The 22,477-nt window shown below is 36.0% G+C and overlaps 3 protein-coding genes across 3 annotated transcripts; all 3 read left to right on the top strand.

Annotated features, from left to right (window-relative positions):
* Window positions 1-229: 229 nt before the first annotated feature.
* LOC141587648 (F-box/kelch-repeat protein At3g23880-like) lies at window positions 230-1,402 on the top strand. Its single transcript, XM_074409121.1, has one exon. The coding sequence runs from the start codon at window positions 230-232 to the stop codon at window positions 1,400-1,402; it is 1,173 nt and encodes a 390-aa protein (XP_074265222.1).
* A 3,977-nt stretch (window positions 1,403-5,379) lies between these two features.
* Window positions 5,380-6,648, top strand: LOC141587647 (F-box/kelch-repeat protein At3g23880-like). Its single transcript, XM_074409120.1, has one exon. The coding sequence runs from the start codon at window positions 5,380-5,382 to the stop codon at window positions 6,646-6,648; it is 1,269 nt and encodes a 422-aa protein (XP_074265221.1).
* Window positions 6,649-13,149: 6,501 nt separating this feature from the next.
* Window positions 13,150-14,388, top strand: LOC141587645 (putative F-box protein At4g09190). Its single transcript, XM_074409119.1, has one exon. It carries the CDS (start codon window positions 13,150-13,152, stop codon window positions 14,386-14,388), a length of 1,239 nt encoding a protein of 412 aa, XP_074265220.1.
* Window positions 14,389-22,477: the final 8,089 nt, after the last annotated feature.

The raw sequence follows: 22,477 nt of genomic DNA, 5'->3' as shown, positions 1-22,477 counted from the left end.
GATCACTTTAAGTCATTTTGGTTGGGTCGATTATGGGCCACTTTAAGTCATTTTGAATCCGGACGGGTCAATTTGAATTTCAGATTAAATTCGGGTAGTTCGGATCTTCTCTGTATCTCGGGTCAACCTTATGGTATTCCCGATTTCAAATCCATAGTCGGAAACACACCGAATCAATTGAAGAAACCCCCTTTCCAGTCTGAAAAAAACGAAGAACAGAAGATAGAAGATGAAATCATCCAATTACTTACCACCTGAAGTTTGGACTCAGATTTTGATAACATTGCCTGCTAAAACCCTAGTAAGATTCAGGTGCGTTTGTAAATCTTGGTGCTCCATTATCGATAATCCTGATTTCATTCATACACATTTTCAACTTTGTAAAATCAATTCTGGGAATAACAATAAATTATTGGTAGCTCTTGAGTTCTTGGGACGTAATGGAGATGAAGATTATGAGTATTTGTTGACAGTGCGTCAGGCTGAAACTCTTCGAAATCTCGGTCGCATTTTTAGTAAATCTGATTCCTACAGCTATAAAATTATGGGTAGCTGTAACGGGTTGCTTTTAGTAGCACGACACGGCCCTCCTTGTTACCTTAAAGAATTGAGATTGTGGAACCCTTGTATTCGCAAATCATTGGTAATTCCCACTTACCCGCTTCCCTCTTCTTTGTGCGACCCTGAGTTGTATGTGTTTGGGTTTGCCCCTGATTCCCGCGATTATAAAGTGGTTAAGCTTGCATTTGGCTCTAGTCAAGATGAAGAGTCTGGAGATATGTATTTTGCGGTTTATACACTCAATAATCAACAATGGACTGTCAGAAATGATCCCGTCAATGTCAGTATTCTAAACATTTATGATAGGCGTGGGCTATTTTATTTTGTATCCACAGCTGTTTTCTTTCGAGGGTCCGCATACTGGCTTGCAGAAAAAGATAAATACATGAGTGGATTATTTACTCATCTTGGTTCCTTTGATTTCGATAGGGAAAGTATAACCTTTTTAGAACTGCCAATTAGTCTAGAGAAATCATACTGTTTGAGTTTTCTGTTTCTTCTTGGGGGGTCGCTAGCTGTTTTTAGGATGTCTTCTGCAACTTCCAGCATATGGGTGCTAGATCAGAACAACCAAAAGGATCCATGGACTCTATGGTTTTCGGGAAAATCAAGTTTTCAAGGTTTTCTATTGTTAAAGCGCCATGGTTCTAGGAAAAAGATTTTTTATTGTGAAAAGGATGGTGGCTATTTTTTTTATGGGAAGAAGGCTTATAATATAGTCAGTTGCCAAGTGCATGAGTTGAATAATTCTATGAGCTCCTATTTGGATTTGGAAATGTATTCGGAGACCTTGATGTTGTCCACAGGATATGGAGCCCGTGATTTGAGGTTTTTCCCATGAATAAGGAGAATACTACACTGTTTGTCTTGGCAATGATGTGGGGAAGAGCCTCCGGCTGTTATTCAACCAACCATGGCAATTGCGACTCTTTCCTTTTGACTTTTGCTTAGCATGAATTCGTAATATTCCTAGCATATTGCCATAGTTTCCTTTTCCTTTGGTAGTTTGTGTGCCTAGACTTCTGAAAATATGAGTTTAAGTTATTTGGTATTCATTTGTCTATTACATATGCTGCACCTCTGCAATAAATTTGATAATCATTGTCATTCTTGACAATTACACTAAAGTCAGATCACTTGCTGTACATCCGTAAGATCTCTCTTATATGAATGAGTGGGCTGCCATGGCACGCTGAGTAGTATAATATTGGTACGAGGGATCTGACTACACATTTTGACACGTTAGCAGGAAACTCATTGAGAATCCATTAATATGTGATTGTTGTTTTTGAATTTGAGCTGCTGGTCTGTTGTTTGTAGCTTATGGTTAAGTTTAATCAAATCTTTACACATTTACACCTTTGAGCCGATTTGAGAATATGAAACCCTAGTATTAGAAAATCATGGCTGCTTCTCCCTTGCCCATTTCCGTTCCCTTTGAGTCGCGAGTCGCGACCCTGTATGTGTCTGGGTTTGGCCCTCATAGAAGGACTATAAAGTCCTTACGATCACACCTGAAAGAAATGAGGATCTAGACTCTAGAGGCTACCCAGAGTAGTGTTGCAGGTTATACACTCTGATCGACGATTGAGTGTCCGATATAATGGCCTCAGTTTCAACAGTGCTACTTTAAATGTATGCTCAAGTCTTGGGGTTTTCAGAAATCTGGTATTACTTTCAAGGGGCAGCACACTGTTTGGATATATGATGCATGTGTGGTTGGTAGTTATAGGAAAAAAACTACTAATCTTGTTTACTTGACTTTAGTTTAGAGAAATTCATCTATTTGGAACTGCCATATACTTCGGGTAATAGAGAAACTTCCCTGTTTACAATTGGAAACGTATTCTGAGACCTTGGTGCAGTCCAAAGGATACGGATCCCGTGATTTGAGGGATTTCCTATGAATAAGAGAATACAACTCTGTTTATATGTCTTTCCAATGGTTACTCATCCCTGTTGTTTGATTAGTGAGGTTAAATATTATTCAAAGCATTTAGTCTGGACGAATCATACTCCTGGAGGTTTCTGTTTCGTCTTTGGGGGTCGCTAGCTTATAATTTAGTTAGTTGCCAAGTGCAGGAGTTGAATAAATCTATGAGCTCTTATTTACAATTGGAAATGTATTCAAGAGACCTTAGTGTTGTCCAAGGGACCGGTGTACGTGATTTGAGGTATTTCTCATGAATAAGAGATTACGACTATGTCTGTCTTACCAATGGTTTTGGAAAAACCTCCGGCTGTTATTCAATCAACCATAGATATGGCAATGGCTACTCATTCATCTTCTTGCTTGATCCATGGGGATATGTATTATCCGTACTAACTAGTTAAACCCCCATATTATTTTACCCCGGTTGTATTTCTAGCTTGCGCAAAATACGCCGAAAACCCATGGGTACTTCCTCTTTAGTTTTCTCATTTTTTTAGATTTCTCATGTTAATAACTACAGTTATACTGTATGTTTCTTATTACTACAGTTGTATGATTGGTAATTTAGATTATACTCGTATTTTCGTATACGCCCAATCATCCGTAACAATTGACGATTGTGAGAATGTATCAAACATTTAGGTCACTTAGCAATAGGTACCAAACATTATTTTTTGGATATTCTACGTGATAACCCCATGTTTTTTTATTTTTTACCTGGTAATCTCATTTTCAACAAAAACGCCTTTGACTGGCCATAGCCCATAGCTCACAACCATGAATTTTAAAGCGACGTTTTTTTTAAAACCATAAGGATATCATAAACGCGTTCAACTTGAAAACAAAAAATAGCGCATTCGGAATTCGCTAGAAAGAGGTACGGTCAGTCAAAGTTTAAAGTTTGACTGGCTGTAATTCTTGCCAAGAGTTCTGAAAACTTTTATTTCCAGATCAAAGATCTCGTAAATCCGGTCAATTTAAAAAAAACGTTGCTTCGTGAATTATGACCCGTTAAAGGCATCTTTGTTAAAATGAGGTTACCATGGAGAAAAAAAAAACACAAGGACTAATTAACGTTTTCTGTCAAAAAAAAAGTTAATTTTGAGTTTGATTTGACGGGAAAATGTGATTTATTTTACTCTTGATCACGTTCTTAAAGTGATTAATCACATAATTTAACTTTTTTTCCTCCTCTCCACCTATAATACCTTATATATCAACTCTTATCACTAGATTGACGTGATTCAATTTAACTAGAGAAAAAGGATTACGCATCTGAGGTAGTACCTCATACCTTGTAGTTTTTGAGCATATATACATTTTTTCTGAGCATATTACCATTTATAAATATAGTTTTTGAGCAATATTATAATTTTTTAGTGTAATGTTTTAGTAAATGTGCTCAAAAACTTTATAATAAAGCAGAACTCAAAAACTTTAAAATAAAACTCAGAAAATAAATTATAAGAGGTACTACCTCAGATGTATAGTCTATGAACTGATTTAACTAAAGTAATCACTTTTTCACATAAGATTTAGGAACTACCTTATATTATTTTTCTTGTTTTAAACTACCTTTGTAAACTACCTAAGCTCACGATATGACGAGATTTGATCGATTTAGCGACATTAATCTATCTCATATGACTCTATTGACATCAAATAACAATGATTAACCCCATAAAAACCACTATTTAACTTCAGCTGACCAAGATTTATGTTTTTCACATTTCAATAATAATTATGAGCATCTACTAAAATTAAGTGTAAGTACATCATGACTTCCCAAAATCTGGTCTAAGCATGATTTAAACATTAAAGAGTCGTATGAGATAGTTTAAAGCCGAAAAACTAACCAAATTTGTCTATACTCTTAGCATATGTAGTTATTGACCAAAAATAAAGAAAACTAAGATAGTTAAAAACAAAAAAATTAATACTCCTTCTTATTCATTCATTTTGTCCCCCTTCTATTTTGCACAAGAATTAAGAAAATGATTTTGGACCACACAAAACACTCTATTCCACTCTACCCCACATGTAATTAAATTTGGACCACACAAAAGTTACCAAAAAAGGAAAGAGGAGAAAAAAATCCGACTAGCTTCGATAAGGAAAGAGAGACAAAATGAATGAATAGAAGGGAGTATAAGATAGTCTTTTAACAAATACCCCTAAATATAAGGTAGCTTTTGACGACAAAAACCCTAAGATTTATGATAGTCTCAATTTTTATCTGTCTTATTTCAAAAAAAAAGGTCGTTCTGAACTAGACCTGTGAAACGGATCGGGTCAAAATACAGGTCGAGTCATACGGGTCACGGGTCAAGTTAGGTCAGAATACGGGTCAAGAAATAATTTCTAACCCCTTTTTTAACGATTTTTTTAATCAAAATAATATTTCAAAAAAATTTAACACATTTTTAAACTTATATATTGAATGTTTACATTAATTATATTGACATAATTATTAAAATAATTTTTTTTAATAATATTTTTATTACTATATTAAATATTAGAAAATTATATAACATTGACATTTTAATTGTGTTTGCAATTTTAAGTAATAAAAAAATTAACTATTTTTTCAAATATAATATATAAATATTAATATTTTCATAAAAATCTTGATTTGTATTTGAAAATAACGGATGATTTTCAATTTGGGTCAAACGGATCCCCGGGCTGAAATATTTGGGTCTTGATCCTGAAAAACGGGTCAGATAAGGGTTGTGTTTTTGGATCGGGTCAGAATTTAGCCGGTCTAGTATGAAGTATGAACTTTAAAACAAGAATTTGCCTAGAAAAATTAGGTTGTAAAATTATGATTATCACTTCAATCGAAAATCGAAAATCCTCATTCCCCAAAATTTAGGCTGTAAACAATGAAGAGGAGGAGGAGGAGGAAGCCCCAAAATTCATCGAACAGAAACAATCATTTGACCCTGATTTCTGAATTCAAGTACTTGCCATCCGAAATTTGGACTCAGATCTTGTCAAAATTGCCGGCGAAAACCCTATTAAAATTAAGGTGCGTATGTAAATCTTGGTGCTCTATTATTGATGACCCTGATTTTATTCACATTCATCATCAATTTTCCCAAATCCCCAATTCTGGAAATAATACTACATCATTATTAATCCTTGGCGGTGAAAATGGGTGGTCTGGGTGGATGTTGACAGTTCTTCATGCTGAAACGCTTCGAAAAACCGGTCTCATATTCAGGACATCTGATGATATGTACGTGTACCATATGATCGGTAGTTGTAATGGGTTGATCCTTGTTAGTAGAACTGATGATTCTCCTTCTTTCCAGAGAGAATTGAATGAATTGAGATTGTGGAACCCTTGTATTCGTAAATCATTGGTAATTCCCGCTTGCCCATTTTCCCGGTCATTGGAATGTTTTTATGTGTTTGGATACGCTCCTGTTAGTAAGCATTATAAAGTTATTGCGATTTCAAAAAAAAGTGCACGTAAAAACCTGGGGAAGATATCTTGGGCTGTTTATATACTCGGTGATCAACAATGGACTGTTAGAAATGATGTGTTGAATATCAGTTTCCCAAATAATATTAGTCTGTCTCGGCCATTTTTTGGTTTACAGGCTAATGTTTTCGTGAAAGGAGTGGCATATTGGCTTGGGAGTATTGATAAAGATAGGAATGAATTTACTACTCATGTTGGTCAATTTACTACTCATCTTGGTTCCTTTACTACTCATCTTGGTTCCTTTGACTTTGATAATGAAGAAATTGCCTTTCTAGAACTGCCATCTAGTTGGAATGAAAGAGGCTCAGTTAAGTTTCTATTTCTTCTTCGGGAATCACTAGCAATTTTCAAAATTTCTGATGTTGATTCCAGCATATGGGTGTTAGAACAGGACAATGAAAAGGGGACATGGACTCAAAGGTTCTCAGGGAAATCAAGTCCGTATGGTTATCAACTGTTCAGTTATATGCTTAGCAAAAAGGTTTTCTTTTGTGAGAGTGATGGTGGCTATTTTATTTGTGAGAATACCTCGTATAATATAACTAGTTGTGAAGTCAGGGAGCTTAGAGAATATAAAGCCTATTGTCAATTGGAATTGTATTCAGAGAGCTTGGTGTTGTCCAAAGGATACGGGGCACGTGATTTGAGGTTTTTCCTGTGATTTGAGGTTTTTCCCATGAATACCAATGGTTTTTGGAGGAACCTTTGGCTATTAGTCTATCAGCTATATATATGACAATTGCTACTCATTCCACTTGTGGTTTGATTAGCGAGAATTTGTACTATTCCTAGCATATTGTCGTAGTTTTTTTTTTCCTTTCGCAGTCCATCAGCTTTGTATGTGTAGAATGTTGCAGGTTTAAATTTTAAGCTATCTGGTATACCGTTTACATATGTGTTTTTTAAATATGCTGCACCATTGCAATAACAATAAGTAAAGTCTTGCTTGTGACCGTCACAAGCTTGTGACCTCTTACAACCCCTCTCCCACTAGCTCTTCCACTTGCTCTCTCACTTGCAGTTTTTGAGAGGTCACAAGCTTGTTACGAAAAGTGTGCGTCACAAATGAGAATTTTTGTTGCAATAAATATGATGCTTCTTATTACCCTAAAGTCAGATAACTTGCTGTACATCTGTGAAATTTCTCTTATATAGCTTGCTGTACAGCAGTGTTGACTTGTTAGTATAATATTCTATTTTTTTGGGCAGAATGTAAGAATTCCATTAATAATTGGAGGGTAATTATATAATCAAGTCTAATTCGTGCCCACCAAACATGATATACCAGCTGCAATAACATCCATATCCCCCTTTTTCTCTTACTATGCCACAGAGATGTTAAAATTACACCAGTCATTTTCCAACTTTAAGCAATTTCAGCTGCGACACCACACAACTCACAATCACTGTAACTCCAGATACTCATTCTATGAAGCCTGTCAAAAGTCTCTCATGTCATGTGCATATAACCAGCCAAAGATGGTCCAGTTACTCATTCTATGAAGGTTTGAAATCATTCCAAGCAATTCCTTTTGAATAGATACAATGTACCCATTTCACCCAAAGATGGTCCTTCTTATTCATCAACCACCATACATATTTTCCAACTGCAGCCTCATTTAATCTCTGTAAATCACGATCCACATGGGGGTGGTACTTATTCCTGTTATTGGTATGAATCGACTCATCTTGTTTCTTTTGACTTTGATACGGAGATGTTCACCTATTTGGAACTGCCAAAGGAGTCGGATTAAGTAATAGCCTCGAGGTTTTTGTTCCTTCTTGGGAAGTCACTAGCGATTTTCAGTATTTCTTCTGAAAGTGCTAGAATATGGGTGCTGGAACATGACTGCAAAAAGAGGGTGTGTCATTGTTTTCTGGACATTCACATTTTGATGGTTTAATAATTTTCGGATCCTGGAGGTATGCATCAATATTCTATTATGAGAATGATAATGTTAGATGGTTTATAGTTTATACTGGGACGAAGTCCTATAATATCTCTACTTGCCAAATATGGGAGTCTGAAAAATCCATGAGCCATAATGTAAGTTTTGAAAGGTATTCAGAGAGCTTGTTGTTGTCCATTGCTACTCATTCTTCCAGCAAATTGTTGTTGCTATTCATCTTTGATGTTTTCAATTTGTTGCTATTGATTGTAATTACCTAAAACCTTGCCATGTGGCTACAAAAAGAAGGAATTCGAGTTTGAAGCCACGTCTACAGAAATTTTAGTGTCAAAGTATGCAAATCTTCCTATGCATTGACTGAACATTGTTAGTTAGATGTTGTGTGACTCTTTTTACGACTGGTGTTTTCGGTTTCCATTGGTAGCTCAGAGGAGCTGGATATGGGGTTGATCTGTTTCTAAGAGGTATTGCTTATGCAAATCCTGTTTTTATGTGCATTTTGAGGTGGTATGTGAAAGTAAATCATGTACTTGGCGAGCTGGATATGTCTTTACTGTCATGTTTAATAATATGCCTACCTGTTGAAAGCTGGCAGTGTTTGGTGATTAACAAATGCTGGTCCTGACAGGAGAACCATGTCTTGACTTATCAGGTATTTTTTTCCGTGTAAACCATTCGGTTTATAGTCGGGATATGACCGGCTAGGACACAAGGGTGGTGAACCATCCCATTCGAGTTTTAACACGTTTGCATTTGTAAGGTCTTGACTGTGTAATGTTTAGTTACACTAGATAAATCCTTAATACTTGGTATTTATTATGTTGTTGACACTTTATTGGGTCTTTTTTTTTTTCTACAAGTGGCCAAGATAAATAAGAAAATGAGAGTAAGAGAATTTGAACATGTTATTTGTTTCCTTTTAGCCACTGGATTAACACTTCTTTGGTATTCCTTACTATTTTATTATTTCTTGCTCGGTAGTAAAGTTAGACGGAGAATACAATGTTAATTGTAGAAGTTCGCGAGGTCGTAAAGTTCATAATTTTTAAAGTATATTATGGTTATGGGGATGAGAAACTGGAATGGGTCTAATGTCTATGAAAGCCAAATATTATTTTACTTTTTATATTTGAATTTTAAAAACAATAATAGTTTACACCCAAAGCTTTTGAAAAAAGTATTTTGAGAACTGGTCCTGCCATAGCCAGCAGCTGAATCAAGGCCTCGAATGGAAATGTTGAGCGAGGAGATGGAAATTCTAATCTGAAGCAGCAACATATACTTGCCTCAGTAGCTGTGGTCTAAGCATATTCTCCCAAAGGGTGTCCTTCAAAACTCTGCTAAGATTCAGGTGCGTTTGTAAATACTGGTGCCTCTCTAGTTGATGACCACGATTTCATTTATATTCATTTGAAACTATACAAGAACAATTGCGAGAAGGGCAGAATTTTCGTCATGGAAGTAGGTTTAAAATTTGTGAAACTCTCATATTCCTTGGCAGTGTCCATCGGCTTTGTATGCCTAGAAGTGTAGAACTCTGCAGTACGGGGTTGGAAGTTCACGGTATACTCTATATGTATGTTTATGTTACGTTGATACGCGCTGTCCTTGAGAATTAATCTAAAGTCCGATATCTTGCTGTACACCAGATTTGAAGTTTCACATCTTGTGTATGAGTGATCAATATAAAACTGACCAAGTATTTGCATTCTCCTATGCGCAATAGTTTTGACTTTTTAATGTATTTTTATTTTGCCATTTTAAAACTGGCTGTTGATATGCACGAGATATGCAACTGGCAAGTGACTCCGCAAATGCCATTTTTCTAGATTCTCAAGAGCAGGATTTCAAAAGCTACTTCTAAATCTTTGGCAAAGCCTTTCATTTCAGCACAGTTTTTGTACTCTCGATTGACCATTTGGATCCTTTTCGGGGCTGCCATGTTCTCCTTCACACATAACTACACAAGTCATCAAAAGTCAAAACTTACAAATGTCTCATGACTCTCATCAAACGCTTTTTTGCTTCTTGTATTATGACGTAGCCAAATTTTGATGCTTTTTACAATCCTATTTTCACTATGGATAGCATGGAAGTTGGATGTATGTCTAAATACAAGATTGAAAACCCCTGTGCCCACGGTGGGCAGAAGCGAGCATTGAGACATTTCTGTAGTGTAATGTTGTTATTACCATTACCTATACGTGTACACTCTCCCTGGTTAATTTGCGGAAGGGCAGATTCCACTCTATCTTGGCCTCAAAACAAGAGAGATTGTGAATTCTCCATTCCCTCCAATGCTAGAAGTTTATGTCCTGTAATAGCAGCATCCTTTGATGTGAAATTTACATGAAACCTGCAACATCCTCATTTGTTATCAGTTGTCTTATTCAGATACTTCCTGCATAGTGCACATGAAATAATACAGAGTCGCAATACTCGGAAATATAGAGAAAATTAGTTTTGCTGCTCTCAATTTCTTGCTCCGCCTTACCCTGCCAAAATTTAAGGGTCTGTTTGGATAGCAAAAGTAGAAGGAAAGGGAGGGGAGGGGGAAGGAGGGAAGGGTAAGGGAGAGAAGGGGAGGGGAGGGGGAATGGGGTGTGGTTGTTTGGATACAATTTCTCTCTAAATCTTGCCTATTGTGGAGAGATTTTGATTAGGCTTGGAGGAGGGAAATTGGATCCCTCCAAATCTCTCCCCCTCCATTTCCCTCCATTCCCATTCCCTATCCAAACAAGGGATTTTAAATCTCCTACCCTCCCTCCTTTTCTTTTCCCTTCAAATCCCTCAATCCAAACACCCCATTAGGGTGTGTTTGGATAGTAAAAAAGGAGGGAAAGGGAGGGGAGGGGAGGGGGGAGGAGGGAAGGGGAAGGAAGGGAAAGGAAGGGGAGGGGGAATGGAGTGTGGGTGTTTGGATACAATTTCCCTCCAAATCTTGCCTATTGTAGAGAGATTTTGATTAGGCTTGGAAGAGGGAATTGAATCCCTCCAAATCTCTCCCCCTCCATTTCCCTCAACCCTCATTTGCTATCCAAACAAGGGATTTTAAAACCCCTACTCTCCCTCCCTTTCTTTTCCCTCCAAATCACTCAATCCAAACACACCCTGTTACTAGAATTCAATATCTACCTTTATCTACTTTGAATTGCATGCAAGCTTCAGAGAGGATTTCTCATCATCAATATCAGACATTATATAAATGTCTGGAGGCAAGCTCTCTGAATTCTCAGGACACTTGGATGCTAGGCTGCTAGCCTATAGGATGAGATTTCAGAAGCATCGTCTTGGACTGGATCTCTGCAATTGTCAAATGGGTTGGGTCATACGGGTCTCGGGTTGAGTCGGGGTCAAAATACGGGTCAAAAGAAAGTTTATGACGTCTTTTATTTTACCATTTTTCAGTCAAAAAACATATTTGGGATATTTTACATGGTAAGCCCGTATTTTTTTATTTTCTACATGGTAATCTCGTTTTTAACAAAATGTCGTTGACTGGTCATAACTCACGATCAAAAGTTCTGAAACTTTTTCAAATCAAAGATATCATAAACGTGGTCAATTTATAAAAAAAATGTCGCATTCGGAATTAAAACGATGTTACCACGTATAATTATATTGATAGTGTATCATATACCCCATATGTCCCGTTCAGTTGTTGTCCTTTTTCATATTGGGGTGTCTCAGTGAGTTGTTGTTCTTTCTATTTTAAGAATGAACTTGATGACCAATTTGATCATTCACACTCAATTTGTTCCACTTGTCATTTAGTAATTGGTTCATTTCTCTTTCCTTGGTCTTTGTGCCAAAATTAAAAGACAACAAATGATCGAGACGGAGGGAGTACTAAGTAAGAGATTTATAAAATTAAAAGTTACAAGTATTTTGATATATTATTATTAAATAATAGGAGTATAAAAGTGATATAAAATGGATTTTTAAATTAATTTTGTATTTAAAATATTAAAATAACATTTTATTACTATTTTTTATTTATGTTTGACCCACTGGGTCAAACGGGTCGGGTCGGATTTTGACCCTAAAATAATAGGTTATTTTGGGTTCAGGTCATTTCGGGTAGTGGGTCAAGATTTATAGGTCCTTGAACCGAATAAAACGGGTCGGGGGTGGATCAAGTTTTGACAGCTTTATTCGTAATAGTGTTTTCATTTTTCTCGTTTGAAAAATATTCGTAAATATATTTGGGCTCCCTCTACGGATTCCTGATTCCGGATCAATAGTTATCCATTGCCCATTCGTGTAGGAAAAGAGTCTAGACATGGCAAAACAGGTGGTCAAACCCAACCCCAATGAGTAGGGCCGAATAACCCGACCCATGCCCCATTTGAGGACCCAAATCCATCCGGAACGTTATTCAACCCGACCTGAATGTTTATTATTGCATACTGACCGTTTCCCAAAAATTTGATGACAACCCACCCGAAATGCCAGAAGACGGAAATAGTTGGAAATTTTGGTAAGGATCTCACGGTTTATTATTAGCATTTCCACCTAAGCCCTAGACGTTAGCTAGAGTTGGCATAAAGGGTCGCGGACCGGTGGGCGACACGGCCAGGCACGATCCACGGCACGGCACGGCTCGGCGAAAAAATCAAGGAAGCACGGGCACGACACGAATGGGCTTTAGACGGGCTCCGACACGATTTTCTTCAGAACTCTGTGCCTAGGCACGGCACGGTGGAGCCCGGCACGCACCAGGCACGACGGGCTTGGCACGGCCCAGTACGAAGAATGGCATGTTGATCATTATTTATTAAACAAAAAGTACATTAATATTTAATAAAATATATATTTAAATCATTAATTATCATTTATTAAACAAAAAGTACATTAATATTTAATAAAATATATATTTAAACCATTAATCATAATTTATTAAACAAAAAGTACTAAAAATATATCAATTATATAACGTTTTTTTAAATAAAAAATATTAAAACACATGGGCCGGCCCACGGACAAGGCACGAAAAGCCCAGGGGCCAGGCACGGCACGAGCACGAAAATGGACGTGCCTTGATCGGGCCGCGGCGTAAGTTTGGATCAGTGGGCCTGGCACGGCACGGCCCGATGAGCCCAATATCCGTGCCTGGGCCGGGCCAATTTTGGGGGAAGGCACGACGGGCCGGCCCAACACGGCCCATTGCCTACTCTAACGTTAGCTGCATTTTCAAAAACCCCTCTTTCAATTCGTTGCCGTTTCACATCACATCTAAGAAAAGGAAGAGGATGAAGAAGGCGAAATCATCATCACCAATCAGTAAACATATGATCCATGTACCCGAATTCAAGTACATCCCACCCGAAATCTGGACTCGCATTCTTGCAAATTTACCGGCGAAAACCCTGTTAACATTCAGGTGCGTATGTAAATCTTGGCGCTCCACCATTGATCATCCTAATTTTATTTCCATGCATCTTAAACATTCCAGCATTAATTCCGGCAATCCTAAATTATTATTAGCTCTAGAGGGGTTGGGATGCTATGGTGAATATGGAGGATATTCGTTGACAGTTCGTCAGGCAAACACCCTTAAAAAAACCGCTCGCATTTTCAAGATGGAGGATTTATTCAAGTACTATATTTTAGGGAGTTGTAATGGATTGCTTTTAGTGCGACAATCTGGTTTTGGTTTTTGCTCGGAAGAATTGAGAGTGTCGAATCCTTGTATTCGCAAATCATTACGACTTCCCAAGTGCCCGCTTCCCTTGTCGTCCTTGATCCACGATGCTATATATGTGTTCGGGTATGCCCCTGTTTGCCAGGACTATAAAGTAATTGCTATTGCATCTGATCATAAAGCTCAAAAGAATATTTATGTTGCGGTTTATACACTCAGAAATCAACAATGGATTGTCAGAAATAATGGCCAAAGTTTTGAGAATTCGGAGTTTAGGTCTATGTTTTATGAAATATCCGAGTATAAAGTAATTTCAATTTCTGTATTCTTTCAAGGGGCAATATACTGGATTGGAAATGCTCCATCTGAGGGTATTAACCATGAGGAGGGGCCGACTCATCTCGTTTCCTTTGACTTTGATTCCGAAAAATTCACCTATTTGGAACTGCCAAAACCTGTGTTAAAAAGACGATCATTGAGGTTTGTGTTTATTCTTAGGGAGTCGCTGGCAATTTTCAGTATTTCAAATGTCAGTATCAGCATATGGGTGGTGGAAAATGGGGCATGGGCTCAGAGGTTTAAGGGAGAATCGAGTTGGGATGGATATGATGTATTCTTCGACTGCAAGCTTGCAAAGTGTAAGATATTCTATTGCGAAAGTGATGGTGGGTGTTTTATTTGCGGGAAGTATTCCTATAATATTGCGTCTAGGCAAGTGGAGGAAGTCGGAAAATCTATGAGCAAATATCTATACCTCGAAACGTATTTGGATAGCTTGGTTTGCTCTAAAGAGTACGGACAATGGCTTAACTCCCTTGTGGGAGGTGGATTCTGGATGTTTTCGTAGTCGTACCAAATAGAATGCGATTACGTATACAATTCTATTTCTACCGATAGATTTCCTTGTTCCACCACTGCGTACAGAGGCTAGGATCTGACTTTATTCCCTGGAATAAGACAGAGTACTACTCTGTATGTCTTAGTGTTGGTATATTTTCGTGTCTTGCCAAGTGAAGGAGCTTGCAAAATCTATGAGATTCTATCTAGAACTCGAAAATTATGCTGGGAGCTACGCGTTGTGGAAAGGGTACGAATCCCAGGATTCTGATTTTTTCTCATGAATGACAGAGAATAGTAGTCCACATGTGTTAGTGTCGTTATACAGTAGATATGTCTACTGCTAAACTTTCCTGGTATTGTTTAATCGCCAGTTTTATGAGTAACTCTTGGCATATTTTTTTAGCATTGTTTTCCTCTATTGGGTGAGTAATTATGTTGAACTAGTAAAGGTTGAAGGTTTTAGCCTTTTACGTAGAATATGATTCAATTGAATATATTAACACAGCTACGATGCGTCAATTTGGTATGAGTACATGGGATTCATATGTTATAAACAACTGCACCCTCGGAGGCTGGGATCTGATGTTACTCCCATGAATAAGAGAGTACTACTCTGTGTATCTTAGGTTTGGTATAATTCAGCGTCTTGCCAAGTGAAGGAGCTTGCAAAATCTCCGAGCTTCTATAGATCTAGAACTCGAAAAGTATGCTGAGAGCTCAATATTGTGCAAAGGGCCCGGAGCCCAGAATTCGACGCTTTTACATGACCATATGTCTTAGGGTTGGTATACAAACTTCTGTTGTTTTCTGATTAGCCACTTTTACTAGTAAAATTCTTAGCACATGAACACTGTTAATTAGCTACTTTTTTTTAATGGTAATTGGTGAGTTATTCTTTTATGAACTAAAGATTGAAGGTTTTAAGTATAATGTGAATCTGTCAAGGATATTATCGCAGCCTACGATAGCCAGGATGCTAACCAGGACGCTGCAGCAGTGGAAGAGGGGCCCATAGCAGGAGCCATAATTAAACAGGTTTGAATGAATGGCTGCTCCCTCTCCCGCCGCTGTAGCTTCCTCGCTAGCATCCAGGCCATCATTGGGTGTATCAGGGATCTTATCTACTACGGCATTCCTAAGTATCGCTACTATTTTAAATCGTAGCTTGTCCGTTTACTACTGTAAAAAGGTGTGATGATTCCATTGGTACAACCGTGTTACTCAGCCAACCTTGAGAAATCGGACATGTAATCTATTCTTTAGTACTTTGTATTACGTTGTATTTTAATATGTCTTGCTGAGCAGCTAAGTATTGTACGGTGATGGGGAGCTGTGGGCTCAGGATATTCTCCATAGGCTGCCCGTCAAAATTCTGCTGAGTTTCAGGTGCGTTTGTAAATACTGGTGCTCTATTGATGACCCTTATTTCATTTATATTCATTTACAACTGTATATTCATTTACAACTGTACAAGAGCAATCGCGAGAAAAATCGAATTCTCGTCATGGAATGCTTGGAGTATTTTGATAACAAAGGAAGTTGGTTTACAATCCACAAAACTCTCACATTAAAGAAAACTACCTTTCTCTTTAAAACTTCAGCATTATACGGGTTGTTAGGGAATTGTAATGGGTTGCTTTTGCTGAGATTTTGTCTGTCTTATCAATGGTTTTGAGAAGAATCTCTGGCAGTTGGTCAGCCAACGTTGAATATGTCATGTGATATTGTTATTATTCCTCTAACTCTTTGAGAAGTAAGAATTCGTGTTATTCCTAGCATATTGCCGTAGCTTTTTTTCTCTTAAGATTCCCTTGGCTGTGTATGCCTCGAATTCTGCAAATACAAGTTTATACAGAGTAGTATGGTATCCGTACTTTGCATAGGTACTCTTATCTTTCTTTCTCCAATTATTTCTACACCCTCCCTGATTATTGATATCTAATAGATATATATACCCATTTTCAAAGTTAAACAACTACCGATGTTAAAACCATTACTGAATATTTGCTGCACATGCTGCAGCTATGCGATATATACATGAAACTCTGTCAGATAAATTGCTTTACCTCTGTGGAACTTTTCGTATATGAATGAAAAAAAATTATGAGTCTTCTTTTCAACTCTTAGTTGCAAATGAATTTTTGAAGTTTCACATCTTGTATATGAATGATTCGTCTGCAACGGGCTTTTTGTCGTTTGAAGTTTGTTCATTGTAAGAGAGTTGTCCTTACAAGGGGAAAAAAATCAATATGAAGCGAGAGTTTGAGTACTACTCTGGTAAGCAATGATTTTACTTTGAATGTAAAGAGTTAAGATGGCGGTATTGTCATCTTAGAATTCATTGGACCGTGGTCACCCCGTTGACAGTATTGTTCTATTAGGTAGCAATCTAGACCTTCTTTTTTCAGATTACACACTATCGGTGTTATAACCATTACTGAACAATTGCTACATACCGCAATGTTTGAGAGTTAAAATCAGATAAATTGCTGTACATCTGTGAAATTTTTGTTACTTGAATGATTGAGTTTACATACTGATTGCTGAGTACTAAGGGAGTATAGATATTGGTACTCATTTTGACATGCTAGCAGCAGAAATCATTGGGAATCCATGAAATTGTGATTGTTCATTAAAATCTAAGTTGGAAATGATGGTTTGAAGTATTGCATCTTGTATATGAGTGAATCTTCTGCTAGGGGCTATTGACAGTATTGAGATGTTCTGGCTTTTGGAGTTCGTTCATATAGTGAGTCTGTGTTATCCTTACAAGGGGAAAAGTTCAATATGAAGCGGGATTTACGAGAGTTTGGAACTTTGGATACACAGCCTTGGGTAAGCAATGTTTTTTTTAATGTAAACAGCTGATCTGATAGATTTTGCATCTCGATTGTTACGACCTTCTTGTTGTTTGGCTTTAATCTTCTTCGCTTTATTGCTGTTGGTCCTAAACCACCCCCCTTGAATTAACACCGCTTCTTGATTGTGAGATCTTTGGTTAGCTAGACGAACCTCCATTACTTAGGCCCTGTTCTTTCTGGCTTATTTTCAGCTCACTTCAGTTCAGCTCTATTCAGTTCAGCTCAGCTCTATTCAGTTCAGCTCAGCTTCATTCAGTTCAGCTCCACTAAATTCAGGCCATTTCAATTTTGCACATCTTAAACTTAATAGTTTTTATTAATATTTTTAATATTGTTTATTTGTTTATTTATTGATTTTTTATTATAATTATTATTATTTTATTGTTATTATTATTATTATTAATTTATTATTAATTAATGATCCTCATTATTGTTATCATTTTGAATATTATAGTTATTAAAATCAATAATATTCATATTAATAATATTACTAATATTATTATTAATATGAATATGAATATTAATTATTAATAATTAATAATATGATTAATAACATTGTTAATTTTAATATTACTATAATTAATACCTAATTGTTTTTTCATATACGAACTTTAATCTTTCACATACACTTTTTCATAAACGTTCTAGTTTGTACCCTTTTCACCTAAAACTGAACCAAATGGACTCTTGAATCAATATTTTTCCCTAAAACTTAATTTAATTGCTCAAATGATTTAAAACTTACAAGATGGATTCTAATTTATCAAATAATAAATTAATTTACTTGTTTATCAATTATTAATATTATTAGTTGAGTTTTAATTAATCAATCAAATTTTATTTGTTGGTTAAAGATGAAATTAGGGCCGCTGTCGATTTTTATTTACCTAATTAATAAAATTAGGATTGTTGTTGCTTCGTGGTGGCTACCTAATCACTCAAATCAGGATGATATAAGGCTAGACTTTGAACAACATTCTAGCAAATCTGTGCTCTATTATTTCACCTAATAAAATTGATGGTGTACTGTGGTTCATGGTGGCTACCTAGTTAATCACTCAAATTAGTATAATTACTAGTATTAATCTTAATTTAGTAATATTCTTCTTCTTCTTATAGTAGTAGTAGTAGTAGTATTAGTAGTAGTCGCCGTAGTAGTGGTGGTGGTGGTGGTGGTGGGGGTGCTGATGATGATGATGACGACGACGACGACGACGACGACGACGACAAATAGTAATAATAATAATAATAATAATAATAATAATAATAATAATAATAATAAGGATGGTGGCTAGTAGTTAGTTGCCAGGTGCAGGAGTTGAATAAATCTATGAGCTCCTATTTACAATTGGAAACGTATTCTGAGACCTTGGTCTTGTCCAAAGGACATGGAGCCCGTGATTTGAGGAATTTCCCATGAATAAGAGAGACGATTCCGTCTTACCAATGGTTTTGGGATGAACCTCTGGGTGTTATTCAATTAACCATAGAGTCATAGACATGTCAGTGGCTACTCATGCCGCTGCTTGTTTGATCAGTGAGGATATGGTATTATTCGTAGCTTATCGTCGTAAATAATTTTTTAATTTCCTGGCAGTCCCTTGGCTTTAGTGAGGCTACATATATTATTTCCTGAAAGTGTCTAGCATCTTGTTGCAGCTGATATATTATGATATATTATTTCCTGACAGTCCCTAGCTTTCTGCAGATATGAGTTCAAGTTGTGGTATACATAGGTACTTTCTCTTTCTTTTTCATGATTGTTAATTGCTAATATATTTTTTATTTCCACTTTCACGATGAAACCATTTGAGTGTCTGCTACATATGGTGGTTCTGACAGGTATTTTTTTCGTTTGAACCATTCGATTTATAGTCTGGATTTGACCGGGTAGAAGTTAGAACATAATTTTGTTTGAACCATCTCCCTCAAATTTTAACACCTTTGCATTTGTAAAGTCTCGATTGTGAGCTGTCATTCGCAATTTATTCACTCAAGGATCATTTGTAGGTGAGCAAAGTTTGTAAAGTGACGGGTCTACTGAGACACAGTTTCTTAGAGGGAGTTCCGTTTATTTACTTTCACGGGGCTGCATATTGGATTGATCATCAAAGACCTAACTTGCTTTTATGGTTTTCAGGGGGCTCTAGCACAGATTACCATTGTTCCTTCAAAGACCAGGGTGAATTTCAGGACATTTTGCATTCAAAGATATTCTTCGTAGAGAATAGTCGCACATCTTTTCTTTTATGGGAAGAATTCTAGTATGATTAGCAGTCACCATTTGAAGTATGGGCAAAGCTATGGGCTGTCATATAACTTTGGAACTTAATATAGAAAGCTTGGTGTTAAGGCAAGGATGTACAGACCGGACTATGACGCCCTTCCCGGGATCTGCACAAGATAAGTAATTGATGCCTGATTTCTTAAGTTGAGATGTTTTTGAAGCCTTTGGAGTGACCAGTAGTTTCCTAAACTGTTTGGCTTGACATGTCAAATGCCTTTGCTGGTAATGTGACTTGATTACATCATTATTCTCGTTTTGGTTCTTGGGCAACATAAAATGTCTAGTAGACAACTGTTTGTATGGTTTTTATAGGGCACACGTTAGAAAAACCGTTTGTATACACACTCAGTCATCAATCCAATTATTTAAGTCTAGAAAGTGATTGTCAAGTCTGAGTGATAATTGATGCTGTGAGACGTCCTTAGAAATTCATTGGTTATATGATATTCCAGGCCATAATATATCCTACATTATTCTTTCTGATTTTAATTGAAAATTAAACTCACTTGATCTTTTTTTTTTCCAAGGAAAAAAGTCATTAGTCCAGTTATTGACCGGTGAAGACTGAAGACCCTCTGCTTTTTTTATTCATCGTTTGAAATAATTTTTCGAAATCTCACATAATTTGAAATATGTAATAGAGGAACTAGTAACAATATGAGAAAATACATTTGATTATGAACCAAATAAGTTAATCAAAATAAAATTGAAAAGAGAGGTTGAAAAGGCAAAGAAAAACAAATTGATCGGATGACTCAGACCTATTGAATTGTGTAAAAAAGGGTCATAGATTCGTGGTTATGCTGGGTTATTGTCAGTTCGGGTCATTATTAGGTGATTGGATAGTTCAGATCATCTCAATATAGTCCAAATTTATAAATATATATTTAAATTTGTGTGTTTATTTTTGCAGTATGCATTTCTCTATGTGTGCCCTCTTATCCAAATTATCCCTCACATCTCCTTACCGTCAAATTAATCTCCTTTCTTTCACCTTCCATCTCTCCCAACTCCCTTTTCTTCTCTCTCCAACCACCACCCACCACTTCCCCCTACCAGCACCAGCCTCCGCCTCCGCCCATTAGCCGCAACCCGGTGCATTAAAAATATAGGGAAAAAAGGAACTAAACCTAGTACTTATTTCTTGAGATAAGTTCAAATATAAATACATCGATATCTTCGGAGGCAAATAATTGTTAAATTTGTATTATACAACCAAAAAACACACTACAAATCTCCCCTACTACTACTTTTTGATGGGCCAATCTAAGTTGGGCCGTCGACTTTTAATAAATCAAATTTGCTTTTGCGTCAAGTCTAACGTATGATTTGAATCAATTGAAAACCTATACATGGAAACAAATGTATGCTTTGACTTTTCGAATAAATGCAATCCTTTACATGGAAACAACCTCTCAAATTATGCAATCTTTACAATATTATCCCGAAAATATGCAATCAATTACCCCCTAATATATTATGCAATTTTACAACATATCAATTGCACTCTCGAATTATGAAATCTTTATTTTAGAAAGTGAAAATGTTAGTTTTAATAATTTGTAAATTGTCTTTTTAGACGCGTAGTATATTATTTTACCAGTTTTCTTAATAAGGCTAATAGGTTTTTTAACTAGATTTTACATCTAACTTAATTTCATAAATTAGTTCCCCTTATCAATTTAACATTATAGTGTTATTATTAATAGTAAACTTTCTTTTCTATCTACTTACTATTATTATATTTAGTATATTATAACATTAAATTAAAAGTAGCTTTAATTTATGCAAATAATTTTATTAAAAGTTCCTCTTTATAAATTTCATCTTAAAAATATCGTGCTATAGCACGGGAACTACACTAGTATGAATACAACTAAACAAGTACTTTAATTAGATATTGTTATATTGAGAAAAAAAATGGAGGAAAACAAAATGTTCAAATGTTATATGACGACTCATAGCATTGCCCAAATACTTCAAATGGTATGCCTTACAAAAATCCTATTTATTAAACGAACAACCACAGAGCTGAGGTGTCGCTCTGTGGTTGAAAGACAATATTTCAAGAAGCAGTTACATGGTTGTCCCCCACGTTCTTAGTTTTATTTTTATCTCTCAGAATTTCCTCTGAATATGAAGACCTGATTCCTCTAATTAAATTAATGACATAAGATGATGTTCATGCAACAAAATAAGATGATTAGATAGACAATTTTTCTGCCTTCTTTGATTAAAATCAATAAAATGAGGAAAGCAAATCTTACTCATAAACTAATTACTCAAATTGAATAAAACACAAAAAAAAAAAAACACAATTAAGAAAATTCTTACTCACTTATAACTGAAAAGCGAAAACAAATTACTGAACAAACTTCATATAGTTGAAATGGTCCTCCGAGCTACCTAAAGGCGAAAAAATTATTTTTTAGTATTTATTAAAAATGAAGGCAAAAGCCTAAACTTAGACAAATTTACAAAATTAGAATATCGTCATTTTAAAAAACTGTTTGAAATGTTTTATTAAAAAATATTGAGTTAACCTTATTTTAGAAAATAAAAATCACAAACCCAATACAATTTATCTAGAAACTTGCAGCTAAAATCTGACATAAATCGGTAATTTCAAATTAAAAAAAATAGAGAAATTGACAATTGAAAACTTTAATTAATTTTTTCGAAACTTCATTTTTTTTTAAAAAAAAAAAAAAAAAAAAATCAGGTCGACCTAATTGAAATAGACATAAATACATGAGTTTTAGCACCGTAATGCGTCAGAGCCCAATTTTATAGAATGAGGTAGTGGATAATGATAATATTACAGCTCGAGTGAAATGGGGGAAATGGTGGAAGGAGTATGAAGGTGGTGTTGTTGTGGATGGAGAAGAGATGTAAAATTGTAAACAGAAGGAGATATATTTATGGCACTGATTGGGGAAAATGAGCAA

Source organism: Silene latifolia, chromosome 6, assembly GCF_048544455.1.
Source record: "Silene latifolia isolate original U9 population chromosome 6, ASM4854445v1, whole genome shotgun sequence".
Lineage (NCBI taxonomy): Eukaryota > Viridiplantae > Streptophyta > Magnoliopsida > Caryophyllales > Caryophyllaceae > Silene > Silene latifolia.
This window is presented reverse-complemented; position numbering and strand designations above follow the sequence as displayed.

What these genes read in the sequence shown, in the direction of transcription:
- LOC141587647 (XM_074409120.1), top strand. Translation starts at nt 5,380, where the DNA reads ATGAAGAGGAGGAGGAGGAGGAAGCCCCAAAATTCATCGAACAGAAAC.
- LOC141587648 (XM_074409121.1), top strand. Translation starts at nt 230, where the DNA reads ATGAAATCATCCAATTACTTACCACCTGAAGTTTGGACTCAGATTTTG.
- LOC141587645 (XM_074409119.1), top strand. Translation starts at nt 13,150, where the DNA reads ATGAAGAAGGCGAAATCATCATCACCAATCAGTAAACATATGATCCAT.